This window comes from Micromys minutus, assembly GCF_963924665.1.
Source record: "Micromys minutus genome assembly, chromosome: 1".
NCBI lineage: Eukaryota > Metazoa > Chordata > Mammalia > Rodentia > Muridae > Micromys > Micromys minutus.
Window position 1 is genome coordinate 254,268,103 of NC_137969.1, and position 18,349 is coordinate 254,286,451.

Below are 18,349 nucleotides of genomic sequence, written 5' to 3' on the forward strand. Positions count from 1 at the left end.
TAAGCGCGCTGTAGGTATCTCCCGGTCGAGCGCGGGGAGGCGCGTCGCGGTGACGAAGGTGGGCGCGAGCCTTGCGGGCCTCTAGGAGCGCAGGACCCCTTGCGTCTGCGCCTCGAACCTGGTCCCTGAGCCCGCGAGACTCCCCTCTGGGACGCGATCCCCGAGCTCCCTGCCCTCAGCCTCCGGCCTCGCAGACTGGGTTCTGCGGCTCATCCACCAGGACGTACGTTTGCCCACAGCCCCTCCTCCGCCTCACTTGTTTGGCCCTGGGACACGCCCCCGTGCTGGACTAGTCACCCGCGCGTGCCAGGAGGGGTCGACTCCACAGAGGCACGTGAACACTCCCAGGAAGCCCTGGGCAACCCCAGCTCGGCAGCTGCATGTTTTCTGAGCACCTTTCCTTCGGGTCGGCTGGCCTGGCCACACCAAGATGCAAGGCGGGCAGGAGGTGGGGAGAGAGTCAGTGAGTGACCTCGCAGAGGAACTTGGAGAGGGGTCCCTCCCCCAGACCGCTGGAGGACAGGGTGGTGATGGTTTGGAACGGAGAAGGATCTGCTACGACGGTCCCGTGATTCTGCCGGACACGAACACTAACAGCTCCAGGCTGGATGAGGGTCTTCCCACCAGCCGTCCACACCCAGGGGAGCTCAGCGGCGGGTGGGGAGAGTTCGAAGGCTTCCGGGAGTCTTCAGCTAAGTCTGAGCAGTTTTCTCAGAATTTTGAACTCCTCCGAAGAGCCGCGGAATGTCAGCCGCTGAGAACCCCTTCAGTGCCAAAAGAGGGCGGTTCTTGCCAGGTGCAGCAGGGTGGACCCTGGGCGACGGGAACTGCTGCTGGCCCATCCTCAGAGGTATTTCTGTGGTTGAGTGGGAAGTATTTTGTATAGCCATTAGACTTTGCCCAGGCCTCTGTGCACGGTACGGGGGTCTGGCTAGCCTTGGAGTGGTCTCTTCTCACCTAGTTTGTCTTTTGCTGTGTGGTTGGCTGTCCTCTGCTTAAGAGGAAGACAAGGAAGCCGGGCATTGGCCGTTTAATCCCAACACTCAGGAAGCAGAAGCAGGCAGTTCTCCAAGTTCGAGGCCAGCCTGATCTACAGCCAGGGCTACACAGAGGAACCTCGTCTTAAAAAAGCAAACCAAAAGAGGGGAAGAATAGAGCAAGGAATGAAGGGTTTGGTCAGGGGACTCACACAGGGTCTCACACAGCCCTCAAAGCTGACTACACCTTGGCCTCCTTGACTGCCTCTGAGCTGTTCTCCTCCCCAATGGTTCAACCCAAACACAGATGAGGATAAGTATATGTAGAAAGAAGGGGGGACAAGTAGCCTGCTACGGAAACCTCCAGTGAGGACCACTCCTCCTGAAGTCAGCGCACCTTAGCATTTGTTCTGAATCGAGCACTTTCTCCACCTTGCTTGAAGTGCTAGGAAACAGCTGTGCATGCTGGGAAGTTTACAGGAAACACAGGAGTAGGGAAGTGCAATCAGCTGAGCTGTAGCACACAGGTGCACACTGGCACAGGTGACACTCACCTGGAACATAAACACCTGCCAGCCTCCTTTCTGCCACCACCTGATTCTGTCTGTCCACACCACCCCAGCTGCCTCACGGCCTTCCAGGGTGAAATATGTTCCCATGTCCTTCACACAGACTTCTCAGCCCCTTCACATGGGAAAAGGGCAGTTCCCCACGAGCTCCTGACACCATTTTAGACGTGCAAGCCTGTGGTTTTCCCTGTTTTTGCATCGCCTGGAGATTCTGAGGAGTGATGTTACTGTCATCAGTGGTGGCAACGCCAACCAAGCGTGCCACCAGGGAGGGACAGAAAACACTCATGTTAAGAGTTGAGTGTTTGGAACAAGGTTACCTAATGTACACATTGCTCCTAATGTTGGGATGTTTTCTCCTTTCCAGTCTGTTCTCAGCTATGAGAAGGTTTTTAGGCTCGCGTTTCAAGAGGTCCCGGTGGAACAGGCAACTGAAGATGTTTGTTCTTTGGACCGTTTCTTAGAAATAAGCAGTGAAGAACCTGCATCTGTGCCTAGACTACGGTAATGCACTTAGATCAGAACTAAGGGTTGGCACTATGACTTCGCTTTTGTGTGCTTTTTAGTTGTCCGTGTAGCCACCTGTGGTGCATAGCATTCCAGAGGAGCTGGCGGCACAGATGGGTACCCCAATAGTGCCCCTGGTGTGGCCGCTCAGGGCTGCTGCTGTTGACTTGGCTCTAATCATAGGAAGCACTTCAGGAATAGCCACTGACCTTCAGGGTTATCTTGTGTGTGCCTCTGGAGTCACACATAGTTGTGCTTGGCTGGCCGTGGTAGGGAAGTCACACTTAACAATGTTAAGGGCCTGAAGCACTAAAGAGAAAGTACCTTCAGGCACTGAGTGAAGGGAAGGTAGAGTGAGAAGGCCCAGGGTAGCTGCCCAGGGTAGCTGACCACTGTGCTTCAGGGTCTCTGCACACCTTGGGCAGGCCTGGGCATTTTCAGAACCTTGTCAGACTCTGGGCTCTTGTCATCTGTTTTGACCACCATACAGAGCCAACCCAGAACCTGCCCAGAAGACCCTCTACAGGGGCCCGAAGGCTTTGACCAACGGTGCCCAGCTGTCTGGCATTCCTGTGAAGCATAGCCTATTGGGAGAGCCTGCCTTTGGGCATCCCCAGCAAGCTAGTTATGGCTGTGCCACTGACGAGTTCTTCAGAGGTCCAAGGTGGCCCAGGTATCCGGCTTGGCACGGCTAGACACACTGGGACAGGAGGATGGGTATTACCTTAGGGTGAAGCGCTCTTGTATGTTCAGACACACTTGAGTGTTTGGAAAAAGGAGATAATTCAGCACTTGGCACATTACAGCACACAACACTCACACGGCCACAATTCACATCCCTTTGTGTTTCTTCCCCGGGGCATGCATCCTAGTTTGTGTGGATTTAATCTGTGAGCAGTATGGTTGTAGACACCTGCTTGAATAACGCCGAGAGGATACACAGGCAGGGCACATGCGGGCAGATATGAGGAAGGACATGTTGATATGTTGGGTTAACAGGAGAGGAGGGCTGGGGCTGGGCTTCAGGGATCGATTTGGAAGACTTCCAAGCATCTTGTCATGACTGCATCTTTCTCCCAGTTCTGAATCTAGGAAACTCTGGAGAGCCCTTCAGAACACCGACACTGTGTCTGCTTCGAGGTGTCTCTGGAGTGAGTCTCACTGTCGGGAAAACCTCTTTCCTGTCCTTGGCGTAGATGCTGCTCAGAAGGTAAGGAGGCTTGGGTCAGGTGGCAGCCGGGCTCTGCTTGCTGTGGTGACATGGAGGATAAAGATGGTTTATGTTGGTTCACATTTTAGCACCTTCAGCCTGCACTGGTTCCATGTTTCTGGGCAGAGGAACAGTAAGAGGCAGCTGTCACCATAGCAAGCTGTAGCCCTCGAGGACACCCCCCCCCCCATGCTGCACTTTCTTTAACCAGACCTTACCCCTAAAACTGCCTTCACTTCTCAGTAATGTTTAATTCATAAACACCATGCATGAATCCAGAGCCCTCAGGATCCGACCACTTCTGAAAAGCCACCAGCTAACCACAAGCCCCCAGCATGGGAGCCTGTGGGAGACTTTTCATGTTTAAGAAATGGCCCCCAGGGAAGCAGAGACCGCACTGTGCCAGCCATACTGTCACGGCACACTTGGGACAGGGTGGGTGGTGTGGTCTAGTAGGGACACCTGCCTGCTCTCAGCACTGGGAAGACCGTATTTCACAAGGTCTTGGCATCACTCTCAGAATAAGCCGGGAGCGTGGTGTGAGGGCGCTGGGGTGTCCTGCCTATCTTGGGTAGCATGCTCTTCATACACTCCAGCGGGACATGCACCAGCAGACATGAGGAGACTGTGTGCATGTGGACCAGCAGTTAGTAGGGGGAGGGGATGCTGTGTCACCCTGTGGGTGGCAGGCCCCTCGGGTGCCATGCTAAAGGAAGCAGAAGCAGGTGGAGAGGGATGGGCAGGAGCCGGGTGCCTGCCGCTGAGTGCAAGTTGTATATGGTCTGTGGCATGTGTGGGGTTGGGCACGTTTAAGACACAACAACGTGGTGGGTCGGCTTGGTGTTGCCTTGAGAGGTCCTTTAGGTGGGGATCAAAGCGACCATGTGGCCCCCTAGACATATGGTGGTCCCAAGAAGAAACCCTAATGTCTGAGGTAGGAGCCAGCCAAGTCCAGGGCAGAGTAGCAGGAGAGAAAGGCTCAGGAAGTGGCCAGAGGACAGCGGTAGACAGTGGTTAGTGAAGCAAGAGCGAGCACAGGTAAGGCTCCTGAGTATCCAGAGCCATTACACCCCAGAAAGAGGCCACCTGCCAGAGGTCAGCAGCAAAAGTCTGTTTGTTCTTAAATAGTGTGCAAAGCTTTAAATAGGGAAACTTCAAGAGGCCAAGGAGGGAGGCAGCTTCAACCTGGTAAGGGTAACAATTGTAGGCTGGTCACCTATCAGCCCAAGGCCAGAGTCAGGGAGTGAGTGAGGAAGTGGGAGGAGAGAACATTGCCCAGCCCCTGCCCTCCCATAGCCCACCTAGGACGTCAGCCTGGCCTTGTGATGCAGGAAAAATCGAAGCTGAAGGCTAGGAAACAGGGTTCTTGAGTAGCAGGCTGGGGAGGGGGGGGGCGACAGCTGCAGGCAGTTGGTCTTCCTGGAGGTGAGGTGACATGAGAAAATCCTGTTGAGCAGTGTCTTAGTCCTTTTTCTGCTGCCGTAACAAAATGCCTGAGACCAGATGGTTTAAAACATTTACGCATTCACGTGGGTCATCGTTCTGGTGCTAGGACCTGCCTCAGCTTCTTGCTCCCTCATGACATGGCTCACTAGCATGAGGTGAGACCCAGCAAGCAGGCCAGCTCTAGTCACCATCCTCATAAAGGCACCAGTGCCAGACGGAGGCAGCATTCTGATAACCTCCTCTGAGCCTAGTCACCTCCCAAAGTTTCTCTCTAAATGCAGTTAACATATGGACTTAGGAGTTCAGCTTACAACACCTCAGTTTGTGGAGACATATTCAAGCCACAGCTGGAAGGCTGAGGAGCTTCCCAGTTCTGAGGGCTCATGAGCAGGCAAGGCTGGGAGGGAGACAATGGGCCTGCTCCCCAAGGTGTTCAGAATTAAGGTTACTGCTCTTTTAAAATGCAAGTGGTGGTGTTGTTGTAAAGAGGTTTCTCTCCTTAGAGCCTTTCTGGAGACCAGGGTCACGTTCTGGAAGGTTCTGACTTCAGAAAGCCGGAAGAGCTGCTGACAGTCAGCGGTTTCCACCTACACCGCTGCAAAGCCCTGATTCAGACCAAGGTGAGCATGGTCTGCAGCCCTGCTCCTCAGCGTGTTAGGGACCAGAACTGAGAGCACCTGAGGACAGGGATGGGCGGCGAGACAGTTGGGTAGAGGCTGGCAGGGCCCTACAGGATCTGAGGAACAGCTCTTCTCCCAGCTGAGGGTCCTTCTGCAGCCAACCCATCAAATGACCCCAGCAGGGCCATGGAGGGACAGAGGTGTGAATAGGACGGGGCCTCGTTCCTACCCCTCTCTTACCAGGGAGGGGGAGCAGGCCTGTCTGGACCCGGGACTCCTGCCCACTGTCCAGGTGTCAGGAAGGGCTCTGTGTGTGAGAAAATGGTGAGGCAGTGTCAGGATGTGCACACGGATCTGCTTTGTAGTGCTGAGGACAGGGGAGGGGATGGGAGAGGGCACAGTCCCAAGGAGTGTGGTGCCACCCCGCTGAGGTGGGCTGCAGCCTTGGTTATTATGGGGGCAGACGATGGGTTCTGTGGCACTCAAGGAAAGGAGCATTATGAACTAACAGGGCGTGATGCCAGAGGCCCCAGAACTCAGAATGTCAGCTTTGTAGGACAGAAACCTCTGAAGGAAAGCTGCAGTTAACCTTTGAGCAGCAAGACATTTAGAATAGTCATCCTTCACCATAGTGCCTGGGGCACTGCCCAACAGCAGCTATGAGGGTAGAAACTTGTAAAATCCACTGGGGCAGCTGGAGGACTCCTGTGGCCTCTCACCTCTGCCCTCTCTACCTGGATGACTCTGGTTGAACTGCACAAGGAAGGGAGGAGCAAGGGGCTCCGGGGTGTGCGGTGTACCTCTGCAGGTTTCTCTAATGTCAACACTCAACGCTGATGACCACTTTTCTCTCAGCTGGCAGGTACGTCCGGCAGCAGGCAGGGCAGCCTGATTAGCTACAGCCTGTTCCTGAAGACACCACTCCAAGGGAACGGGCACTACATCACCATTCCACAAAAAAAGATCTTCACTGCACGCAACCTGAAAATGGCATTCTTTAATAATGGTGTCTGCTAAAAGCAGGAGTACTTTGTACCTTTATGAGATGTTTTACATTTTCTTACTGGTTTGCTTTGGTACTAGAACTCGAGAATTCTGTAGCACTGTTTCCCAGTTCCATTAGTTTCCTAGGACCTTTGTCAAACTCCTGCAAATCACGTGCACTCAGATCTGATCTGATAGGGTGCACAGAAGGAATGCAGAGAAGGGGTGCACAGAAGGAATGCACAGAAGGGGTGCACAGAAGGAATGCAGAGAAGGGGTGCACAGAAGGAATGCACAGAAGGGGTGCACAGAAGGAATGCACAGAATGCACGAGGATCCTTGGGCACAGCCAGTCTCCATGGAGTTTCTGGGGACACTGTAGGCTGGCACCAGGCACCCGTTGACTCCTACCTAGTTCACAGTTGGATCCATGAGTTTCAGAAGTCAGAAGACGGCTACTGAACACTGGAAGGAACATGCCCTGCCCCCTACCCCCTGGCTGTTTCCTGGGGTGTTATACCTATCTCTGTGTTGGATCCTGCCCTCACCCAGCAGCCTTGGGGACAAGCTTTGCCCTGAGCAGAAGGGTGGGAGGGAAAACACACTGGGTGTCCCAGAAAGACAGCTGGATTAGCTTCCTTGGTCATCTGCTGAGACAAGGGTTCTACTCCAGGGGCACACACAAGCAGGCAGCACTGCATTTTGTAAACTTTTATTAAAAAGGACTGTATAAGCCTGTGTTTTTGTTGACTCATTAGCTTTTGGGGAGGCTAGTGTGGGATTGGCTTGCTCAGGAGATACCAGCTTCACGATTGACTGAACTGACCCAGTTGTCCAGACATGAGGACACATGGAGCATTGAAACTGCTCCTGTCAGGAGGGGAGAAAGAAGTGCCATTGACTGAAGCCACCACTAGGTGGCATAGTTTGAGGCTTATAACAAAAGGATAACCTGTTTTTTTGTTTTTATTTGGGGAAAGCAGGGGTTTGGTTGGGTTGGGGGTGCCAGGTGTTTAGGAAAGCTGCGTTAACATCTTGTTTTCAGAAAGCACTGACCAGCACCCGACAAGAGGAAGCTGCAGGTACAGAGGTACAGCTGTCTGCAAAGGAAGCTGTGTGCAAGTTAGGCTAACCAGAAGCAAGTGAACGAGTAAAAATGCTTCTCACGAAGCATGCAAATGGCCAGTAGGAACATGAAAAACGTGTTTGCCATCAGCAGCCATAGAGAAGTGCAGTCAAGTATCCACACTCCATTGGGATGAAGATGAGCTGGCAAGAGCATGAAGGCATGGAAATTAGGACAGCTATTCTGAGGAACAGTATAAAGACTCCCAAAATTAAAAACTACCATGTGACCCAGAATTCCTACTGCTAGGGGTTTCTATAAAGGAAATGGGATCTGCCTATGGAAGGACTAGTACTGTGTTTACTGCAGCATGGCTTACAATGTCCAAGATGGCGTCACCTGGGTTGTCCCGAGATGGATGTGTACAGTAAGCCAGGTGCACAGACAAGCACATGCTCTCTCAGTGAGTCTAAAAATTCTTAGAGGCAGAGAGACTGGCAGTCAGCAGGGCCTATTGGAAATGAGGGTGTCAGCCAAGGGAAGTCCAGTAAGATGGCGCTTGAAGGCAGAGGGAGGTGGATCTGAGTTTGAGGACAGCCTAGTCTACAGAGCAAATTCCAGGAAAATTGGGGCTACGCAGAGAAACTGTCTTTTTAAAAAAAATATATATATATACATATGTTCTCAGGAATGACTGAAAAGATTTTAAGTGTTCTCATTTTTAAGGACTAGCCATTGAGGAATGCCTTTGGTCACCAGTTCCATAAAGCTATCCTAGATATCTGAAAACATATATGCCATGGGTGTGTGCAAGTTCTCCTTAAGCATGAATGGACAAAGCCAGAGCATCCTGCAGCTGCTCTGAAATACACTCTGCTCTTGGGCTCCCAACAGCTGCAGGAGAGGAAACTGCCCAGGAGCATCCTAGAGAAACATGAATGAGTCAGGGGTGCAGCTGCTTGGGACAGCCAAGCCTGCAATGAGTGCACCTCCAAAGAGCTCAGCACTGGAAAGCAGCAAATCCTCAGACCCAAAAAGGTAGGAACCAGGACCCCAGCCTCACCTAGACTCTGGCCAACAGAAGGCAAGAGGCTTAGATTTGAGGCTTACTTGGCTGTTGCTTTGCTCTGGGTGTTGCTGAATGCCCTGGTTCCTTTTCCTTTCTACCTTCCACAGCAGTGACTTGTCCTCTGATTCATGTCTTTCATCAAGCTGATAGGGCAGGGTGGGACCCTGACAGAGCCTGAGCCCCCTGGGAGCTGTCTTCTAAGTATCTGGCCAGCTTCATTCATCTCAGGGGCAAAAGAGACCCCCCCCCCGTTTGTCACAACTGATTGGGGTGAGCAGTAAGGCAGCATACATGGAACCCCAGAATGGGATCATGTAGGAGTCAGCAGAACAGTGGTGTGCCTCATCATGTTTTCTAGACCGTGAGTCAAGTGTTAGTGGTCTAACAGGAGGTCACCTCACCACACACATCCAGGATAACATGAGATGCCCCTTCACTTTCTACCTCTCAGGCAACACATCAAAGTCGATTATCTAGAGGAAGGACAGGTAGCGGGTGCAGTTATGAACTTGGAACTTGATATAGCCCTTCTCCCTCTGAACCCTTTGTTCCCTTCTTCCTAGTTACATGTTTTTTAAAAATGTGACCTAGCTTAACTAGGTTGCATGCAGAAGTGAGTATTGTTATTGGAGAATTCATACCACCATTATCAGTGGCTACACCACTCAAGAAGATAGTACTCCCTTTCCCAACCTTAACTTTGATCAGATCTTCAGAGGGGTAGGACCCTACCTACCCTATCTGATGAAATGTGGGGTCCAATCTTGTCACATTTGGGGTACTTTAGGAGGTACAGACTGAACATGAAAGGCTGGGACAGCTCAGACTTTTTCAGAAGGAAGCTTTGAGAACAGGCTGCCAGGACTGCTGATGCTCCTGGTGTGCTACAGACCAAATGGTGCCTCAAAAGGCCTATTGGCCAGTGGCTCCTTCCACAGGCCCTGCTTGGTATTACCTAAATTAGTACTGAATTCTTGGCAATCATCCTGCTTCTCAAGTGCTGGGATTTTTGCAACACATTCCTAGTTAAGCTGTTAACCACGAAGTCCCTTTGGATTACAAAGCACATATAATGGAGAAGCCATACAGGATAGAGCAAGCTCACCTGAAGGATTGGATGGGGAAAAAAGGCTAACACATTCTATTTGCTGGATACTTTTAATAAAGTGAGGTTTACATTGTTGATACTGAAGAAAAGTCATACAGGCATACAAAATAAATCCTCTTAGGCTCAGGTGGGGAAGTCCAAAAAAAGCACAAGAGAAACAAAAGGCATACATAGGGTGGGGGTGGAGTCTGACTTATGATCAGGTATCTGGACCTTAAGATCCAAGCAGACAGCACAGGGGCCACTCTGGGATGGAGGAGCCCTAAATTTTATTGAGTCAGATTGTTCTTAACCTTAAGATGTTCAAGCACCATTTTAACCAACAAGCACAGGAATTACCTACTGAGCACATGGTGGGGCTGCACACCCTTTCTAAGCACACACATGCCTGGTACCCAGCATTCTCCCTGCATACACGTGATATGGAGCTTGTGGTGCTGGGTGTGGTTGGGATGCCAAGTCCTCATGTCACACAGTGCTGTGAACTAAACATAATGGCCAAAGACAAGACCTGCATAAGGCACTGCCTCACAGCAGTCTCTGAAGAACTGGTGTTGTCATTTCCAGATATAAGACCTTAGCCTAGAGTGGCATTTACATATAAATAGGCATAAATAAAACCATCCTGCACACAAAGCCTAGGAAGACAGCTCTTGCAGAGCGGACCCAGAGAGGGAAGCTGTGGAGCAGTGAGTGCAAGGTTCTCACCTCAAGCACTCCACTACAATGTAGACCATAATGGAGCCTCTCATGTAAACACCTGGCCAGCTACATTTGCAGTTGCCTTGGGAGTGTAGAGACTCATTAACAAAAAAAGCTTTCTATTTAAACCTTAAAAATGACACACCAATTGTATTTAGGTTATAAATGTTTCTAATGTAGCAGCAGAGGATGTTTGTAGAAAAAATATACTTTTAAGAAAATAGCTGAAAAAAAATCTAAAGTATAAAAAGTTTAAAAAATATATCTTAAGACAAAATATTGCCCAAAACATATAAAACTTAATTTTAAAAGCTCACCTATCTAATTTAAAATAGACTAGCCGTAGCTGTGGCACACCATCCTCCACAGTCACACAAACAGGATAATGAGCCCCAGGCCACAAGCCTTCAGAGAGCTAGCTCAGCTCCTAGAGATGGCATCTGCTTGGTCCTCCCCAGGGAAATAGCCCTGAGGCAGCTCTAGGACTGCAATTCTTGCAGAGGAAAATCTGTCCAGGATATTTTCATAGTCAGCGGTGGAGACCCTGGCTGAAGAGTCCGAGGCCCTCTTAGGACAAGTGCTTGCCTGTCTCTGGGTCACAGCACATGTGAGCTCCATGGGGTATGGTGGCCTTGTCCTTGGCCCACTGGGGCATCCTCTCAGGTCTCCACCAGAATCTCTACTACATGGTCCAGCTCAGCCAGGTCAGACTTGCAAGTGGAGCTGGGAGGCGGGGCGGCTGCGGTAAAGCTCTCGAGGCCGTTGCAGAGACTGGACTTGGTCCCACTCATCATCCCTGTTAGCACTGTGTCCAGGTCGTAGTAGGAGCTGTCCACATCCGAGAAGAGTTCCTCCACTGAACTAGAGGTTTTGTTTTCCAGGGTCTCAAATATCTGGTCCAGTGACTTCTGAAAGCTTCCCCGGTTTTCTTGTGGGCTATCCATCTCCCAGAGGCTGCTCTGAGGGTTCCTCTGCCCCTGTGCTGAGCCAATTATGGGAAGCTCAGAAGCTGGGCTTTGCAAGAGACCATCCTCTAGGTCAGCAGTGGGGTGCTCCCCCTCAGCTCCCCTCACTGTACGACACAGGATATCTGTGGACACGAGGCGGTCGATTGGTGCATGTTCTACACTCTGGGGTGCCATCCCATGCCACACCCCATCCTGGCTCATTTCCTCCTGGATCTGCCGGACTGTGTTGGCGATGAGGACTGAGCGGCAGAGGTTGGGCTCCACTAGCATGTGACAGAGCTGGAGCTTGACAAGGGACATGTCCAGGAGTGACTGTCGCTGCAGGCTATAGGAAGGGACAGTGCCAAAACCCTCTACTCCTTCTTCCTGGTCACATTTCCTCTTCAGCCCTCTAGCAAACATCCTGTCCTGTGGGAACCAAGAAAGATACCATTTAGCTACATACCTCAGCTTCCTGGCAGACAGTAACCAGATAGTCTCTGACAGCTAAAGAGGTAGTACCAGAAACACTATCTGAGAGGTTGCCTCAGGCATAGCCTCTGTCACAGACAGCATAACTTTCATCAATAGATAAAGTACACAAATAGGAAACCTGTTGCTTTGAGACGGTATCTTACTATGTAACACAAACTGACAGTGAGCTTTTGACCTCCTGCCTCAGCCTCTCCGGAGCGGAGTTTAACAGGTGACACCACTACATACAGCTGCAGAAATGTATTTTAAAGAGAACAAAATCCAGGTACAGGAACAGGACTCTGGTCTTTATGCTTGTATGACAAGACCTTTAACCTGCTGGGCCATCTCTCTAGCCCCTAAACATTTTTACTTCAATACCAAATTGTCCTACTTTAGGATTTCTTTACAGTTACCTTTTCTTCTTTCAAAGTCACAGACCTTTGCATAATTATATGACCTTTAGTGTATTTGTCCCAGTAAAAGCAAAGCTAAGACTCATGTAAAACTTGTACAAAATGTTAACAGTACTCTACTTACAGTTGCCCCAAACTGGGAACAATCCAGTTGAAACAACCAGGACCCCATTGGAATTATGGACCAGAGAAAAGCCAGTCTCCAGAGGCCACACCCCAGGCAATTCCATTCTCCTTATATTCATGCAATGGCAAGACAAGGCACCAGCAGGCCACAGAGGGTGGGGGCAGGAGATCTCAGGTGAGAGAACATGCCTAGACAAGTGTGGTCACATAGTGCCTGGTTCCCAACACATCCCACACCAACCTAAGTGAAAGAGGAGTGAAGAGAAATGTAGCCTAAAGTGTCTTTAAACATGTAACTAGCTTCATTTTTTTTTAACCAAACCATTTATTTGAACCTAGGCATTGTGGTGCACCTTTGTAACCTTGGAACTGGGAAGGCTTAGGCAGAAGTACCTCAAAGATACAGGCCAGCCTCACATAGTGAGATCCTGTCTCAGATACACATATACAAAAACAATTCTTAGAAGCTCATGTCGGCGCACAGACACCACAGCGTCCTGCGGGCCAGCACCAGAATGTAACTAGTTTCTTAAAAATGAAAAAAAAAAATCTAATTTTCATCAGACTTAGTGGCACACTCTTCTAATTCCTCCTCCACTCTGGAGATGAATGCAGAAGGATTTCAAGATCCTGTTAAACACACCTACTACCACCACCAAAAAAGACATTTCTGTAATGAAGACAGATTTTTCTGTTGCTATGATACAATGGCCTGACGAAAAGCAACTTAAGTTTTGGGGTTGCAGTTAAAGAAGGGAGTTCATCATGCCAGTGGAAGGGCGAGGCCAACCTGGTAGTCAGGAAGCAGAAAGTAGGGCCAAGGTATAAAACTACAAAGTCTACCCCTAGCTCCACTTTCAGCAAGGCCTCTATGACCTCCCAGGCAGCACCAGCAGCTGAGGACCAAGTGTTCAAATACAAACTAAAGTTATTTATTTTTAAAGATTTTATGTGTGTAGGTATTTTGCCTGCGTGTTTATCTACCCCTGTGGAGGCCAAAACGGGCTGTCAGATACCATGGAAATGAAGTTACATGTGGTTGTGAGTCGTCAGGTGCGTGCTGGGAAGACTAGGTTCCCTGGAAGAGCAGCACTGTTTTTAACCACCAAACCCTCTCTAGCTCCAAATCCAATAAAAGTTGAAGCTATGAACTCTAATCCTCACTTTGTGTGGCAAGCATTTAACCTGTTGAGCCATTGACCCTGGCCTCATGAAATATTCTCTTAATGCCAATTTTCTGGCCCCTCTTGAGATATTATACTTTGGTGGTGAGCTCCTTTCCTTCATTTCGACACAGGCGATACTGCAGACTCATAAATGGCCAAAACACCAAGAATAAGGAACTAGTGAGCGCCTAGCCCTAAATTAGACTTCTATACCAACACTCCCTGGCTCCAAGGCCCAGAAATATCCTGGGAGCCAGCCAGAAAGAACCACAGAGCCAGAGGATAACAAGTTTTGTGAAATAATGTTGTCTGAACACGACGAGCTGCTAAACACATGAAATCAACAGCTGCAGTTATGTGCACAAGATGGGACCCCATTACAATTCTTTCATGAGAGAGGTGCACACAAAAGGTAGCTGGAGGAGGGAGTAATTTTCATTGGTAGTGTAGTCAGTTAAGTTACCCATGCTCCAGTAACTCCTACCTATGTTAATGAAAGCAACCCTGATTAAACTGAAGGTCATAAGACAAAAAACAAAAACGAAAAAAGATAAAACAGGCTTCATAGACTTATACCTCAGCTCAAAGTACACCAAAGTCAGAAACACATACTTATGAACGCTGTGTTCAAAAGGCAAGAAGATCACTGGCACTAAAGGCCAGCCTGGTGTACACTAACATCCTGTTGTCACCCCTAAAATATATGGCTTGGGCTGAAAGCAAAGCGTTTTGTTCTCTGTTCTAATTATCCACAGGTCTAGGACTGGAAGCTTCTAGCCTCCATACAATCTAATCTTCCAAGTTGACTAATTCAATCCGGCATCTCTTGTCTTCTAACTGTATTGCTGTGCTTGACCTCATACTAACTTTGGCAATATGTTCTGATCATCTGGCTCCTTCTCACTCTCTGACATGTTCACCTGTGTCTAGCTTGTTCTCTCTGCCACCTGCCTCTGTAAGACGGCCATACACATATACCACAGCATTCTCACTGCTCTCAAGTAGCCTCCTTCCAGTGCTATTCCCACGTGAGTTGGGCGTATCATACCTGACCCACTCTGTCAGATCTTTCTCTGATTCATCACTTTGTCTGCCCCTCAATTAGACGTCACTTTCAAACATGGCTGCTTCCTTCTACAAAGTAACCTTATCCTCACTGTTAGGGAATTAAAGGTGTGTACCAAGGGCTTCTCTGTATTCCAGCTAAATCATATTGTAATCTAGGGTATGTCTACATTCCTAGACTGGATCATATAGATCTAAAATCTTTGTATGTGATCCCTTGTCAGAGCAGTATGTTGCTGTACATCCCAAGTTCTCATGCCTAAAAAGTAAGCCCAGAAGAACCCAAGAGCATGTGGTCTTACAAGAGAAAATGCACAGAGAAAAGAACTCTCTGACCCTTAATCTGCAATGACCAGAACCCAAAACTGACCTACAAGAACAGCCTGGAAAACAGCAGGCTCTCCAGGACTCTAATCAGTAACAAACACCCTATAACAGGATATAAAAAGCTAACATCATCTCTGGTGCCATCTCAGAACTAACCAAACAGGCAAATACCTACCACAGTCAACCATGGGATGTAGGAAATAAATTACGGTCTAATTTAAGTCTGATGTTTTGTAGTAGACAGCCCTCTCAGTTCATCTTAAAGCTGGAAAGTTAAAGTCTGCTATGTGACTGAGTCCACAACAAAAGGAGGGAATCTGGTGCCCAGGAATACCCATTAGAAGAGTTCTGTACTCTGAACCACTAGCATGGGGAACCCAATGAGAAGGCCAAGCTAGACAGGTGTGAAGATTTTGTCTTTCTGGAAAACCAGTCTATTGGGAAAAGATAAAACTGTAGGGTATGGTAGTGTAACTCTAGAGACAGGTGGATCTCTATCAGTTCAAGGCTAGCCTGGTCCACATACAAGTTCCAGGCCTGACAAGGATACAGTGAATTCTTGTCTCAGAAAACCAAAAAAAAAGCAGAATTTTTCACTAAGGACTTTAAAAAAATACTTTTTGTGCCAAACTGGGAAGCTATTTTTGCTGGCTGACATCTATTTCTGCCAAATCATAAAATTAAACTGTTTTAGTTCTGCAAGTTTCTTAAATTTGTTTCTCATAGGATATGCTCATCACCTAGTTAACCTACCCCAGCACCCCTCTGCAGAGCTCCCCTCAAGCCTACTGAATAATGGTGAGAATAACTGGCCACAGAAGCCCTGCCACATACACAGTCCCCACCTGTTCTGACAAAGTCAGGTGTATGCCTTTAGTCCCAGTACTTAGGAACCAGAAACAGGCAAATTTCTGTGAGTCCAAAGGTAGCCTGGTCTACAAAGTGAGTTACAGGGCTGTTACACAGAGAAACCTAAACCGTGGGGATAAAGGGAGCAGCTCTACAAACTCTAAACACTCAGACCCTCTAGATTCCTTCTTCCTAACCCTTTCTTCTCAACCCTAGTTCTCCCTTGTGCTGAGTCCACAGCAAGCTCTGCTAATTATGCCATACAAGTGGGTCATCACTTCTGATAGTGAGTGCCTACGTCCATGCACAAGCACACCAAGCAGTCTGCAGTCAGTGCCATGTAGTTCTGTACTCTTCTGAATCTGGATTGGACTCAGGGCAGAAACATTTTGAAGGCCCTTAATAAACACATCAAAAACCCATTTGCTATCAAAGTACTCCTGTTTTACTAACTTTGCAAATTAAACACTCTCCTCTCTATCTCTTTGCCTGGAATGAAATAACTGTTGTTTGCTTAACTGTAACTCTAGAACAGAAGCCATATGGGAACAGGATGGTGACAGAGTAGCTACTAGCAAGAGAGCAAGAGGAAAGAGGAAGCTTGAGGATGAAGGCCTGCATCAGCAGCACAGGTTCTGACTAGCCCTAAACGGTGCCTGCACAGGGGCTCCCTCTCCTCCAGCGGCCTGGGCACAGCTTCCTTGTAGCCACCTGTGTGCCTGACCTGATGTTGCTCATCCCTCTAATGAAAGAGGTCAGGAAATTCTTCCCGCTGAGTTCTGTATAAATTATGTTCCACATCTCACACCTTATTTCCAGATAGCCAAAAGGTCTTTCCAAGTCTAGGTAAATGTCTAACATCCCCTTCAACCCAAAGCTAAGTCAACCCACAACCCTATCCTCCGATTTTCTCCATCCCAAACACTGGCTGTATGACAAGAGCCAGGCATTCTTAGGAGCTCAGATACAGTGTTGAGGCCAGCAGAGGCCAGTGGACAGTAAGGTGTAAGGGAGATTGATAATTACCCATACAACAACCTGAGGTAAACAGACAGCCTAGGATGCCACAACCATCCTATCCTGGAGCTGGCCTACCTCAGTGAGCATGTGGAAATGCAGCTTCCTGGGCTCTGACCATCCATTAGTCTTGGTTTTACCTGAGCAGACCTATTACAACCCGGGGATGGACTGTAGCCACAATCAAGCATTCATCTGGATGCTGGATTTTAAGGAGAACCAGAAGTTAGTGGTTTCTGAGCTGGACATGGTGGCATGCTTTGGAAGCAGAGAGGAGAGTAAGGTGGTTTCTGGTTGCACTGTCAGTCTGAGGCCAGCCTGGCCTGCAGGAAACCCTGTCTCAAAAACAAAAATCACAACTGCCATTAAAATACTTCCTCAGAAAGCAACTGGGAAGAGGGAACAAGTTGGAACATACTGAGCCAGTAAACTTCATGGCTGGGTGATGGGGTTTATCGTCCCACTATACCCGATTCCATCTTCGTTATCAGTGGTTACTAAAAAACCCTTATCGAGTTCCTCTTGGAAGGACGAGTAACTTTCTTATGCCTGGAGGTAGGTGCCAATGACAACCTGAGAGAACCTTCCTGACCTCCTTTCTTTTAAGACTAGCACCTCTAAAATTTCTGAATGAACTTTAAATTTTATCTATAAAACCACAGGGCTGCACACAGGAGGTTGGTGAGACTTTAAACTTAATTTTGTGAGCAGAAAATGTTTCCCAGAATCATGTAAATCAATGGCTAGCTCAGCTCTGCCATCTAGTTCGTCAGATACAAAGACCAAGAGAAAATATACGGGTGCTGTACTTCCTTAAGTTCTGGAAGAAGCCCCTTCCCTGGTGATCCTATCTAGGGGAGAAAAACTTTAGAAAAGGTTTCTGGAACTTTTTTCTAAGTTTCATTTACCCTAGGTCAAGCTATCGAAGACAGAGCCTGGGTTCCAGTCGAGTTCCACCGATGCCGTTCCAGGCAGTAACTACTGGGTCACAAATGACCATTTTAGAAGTGGGGTCTACTACAGTAGGGGAAGGGCAGGCAACACAAGACACTTCTCAAGGGAATTAAAATCCAAGCAACAAAGGGGAAAAACGCAAAGCCAACACTCACCAGGTAGGCGGCTGCACGGAGCCCACCAAGCCCTCTCGGAATCTGTCCCTGGCCAGCAGACAGACAGACGCACGGGGTTCGGCGCGACTAGATGCCAGGGGAAAGTCCAGTCCCCCAAAACTGCGGGTCACGCGCAGCTCTTAAGGGAAACACTCAGCAGCGACGGCCAGGCAAAAAGGTGAGACAGAGAAGAGGGGTGAACCAAAGAAGGGGGGACGGCGGAGAAGGCAGACAGAAAAGGCCACAGGAGGAAGAGAGAGCGGAAGCAGGGGAGCGTGGGCGGAGGGCGGGCCGGCCAGCTCAGACCCGCCGCTCCGGCTCTCGGTATGTGTCACTCAACAAACCGCGGCGTCGTGTTCGCCGAAGGGCGGCCGACCCAGGAGGCCCGAGGACCCTGCCGCCTCCCGACCGCCCCGGAGGTGCCTGCGTGGACGCCGCCCAGGCCGCAGAGGCTCGAAGGAGCAAACCATGTACACATTTACCTGCGCCGCAAGGCCGGCCCGCCACTCCGTTGGGCGCCGGGATCAGTCAGCTCCCACAAAGGGTCGCCATGGCGCCGCCGCGCGAGCGCCGATTGGTGGAGTAAGGGGCGGAG

The 18,349-nt window shown here is 49.4% G+C and overlaps 2 protein-coding genes and 1 pseudogene across 3 annotated transcripts in view; 1 reads left to right on the plus strand and 2 right to left on the minus strand.

The window, feature by feature from the left end:
* LOC308418039 (transmembrane protein 11, mitochondrial-like) overlaps positions 1-18,349 on the minus strand; it is a 444,261-nt pseudogene that overhangs the window by 63,891 nt on the left and 362,021 nt on the right. The window lies entirely within an intron of this gene.
* On the plus strand, positions 431-6,473 carry CLBA1 (clathrin binding box of aftiphilin containing 1; the record flags this gene model as incomplete). The annotated part of the gene is made up of 5 exons (XM_080935115.1): positions 431-850; positions 1,914-2,050; positions 3,134-3,263; positions 5,213-5,329; positions 6,185-6,473. The coding sequence occupies 5 exons, from the start codon at positions 431-433 to the stop codon at positions 6,344-6,346; spliced, it is 966 nt and encodes a 321-aa protein (XP_080791241.1). The 3' UTR covers positions 6,347-6,473.
* On the minus strand, positions 9,679-18,320 carry CDCA4 (cell division cycle associated 4). Its single transcript, XM_080935126.1, has 2 exons — positions 18,237-18,320; positions 9,679-11,634 (listed from the first exon to the last, which is right to left on the minus strand). Exon 2 carries the CDS (start codon positions 11,626-11,628, stop codon positions 10,918-10,920), a length of 711 nt encoding a protein of 236 aa, XP_080791252.1. The 5' UTR covers positions 11,629-11,634; positions 18,237-18,320; the 3' UTR covers positions 9,679-10,917.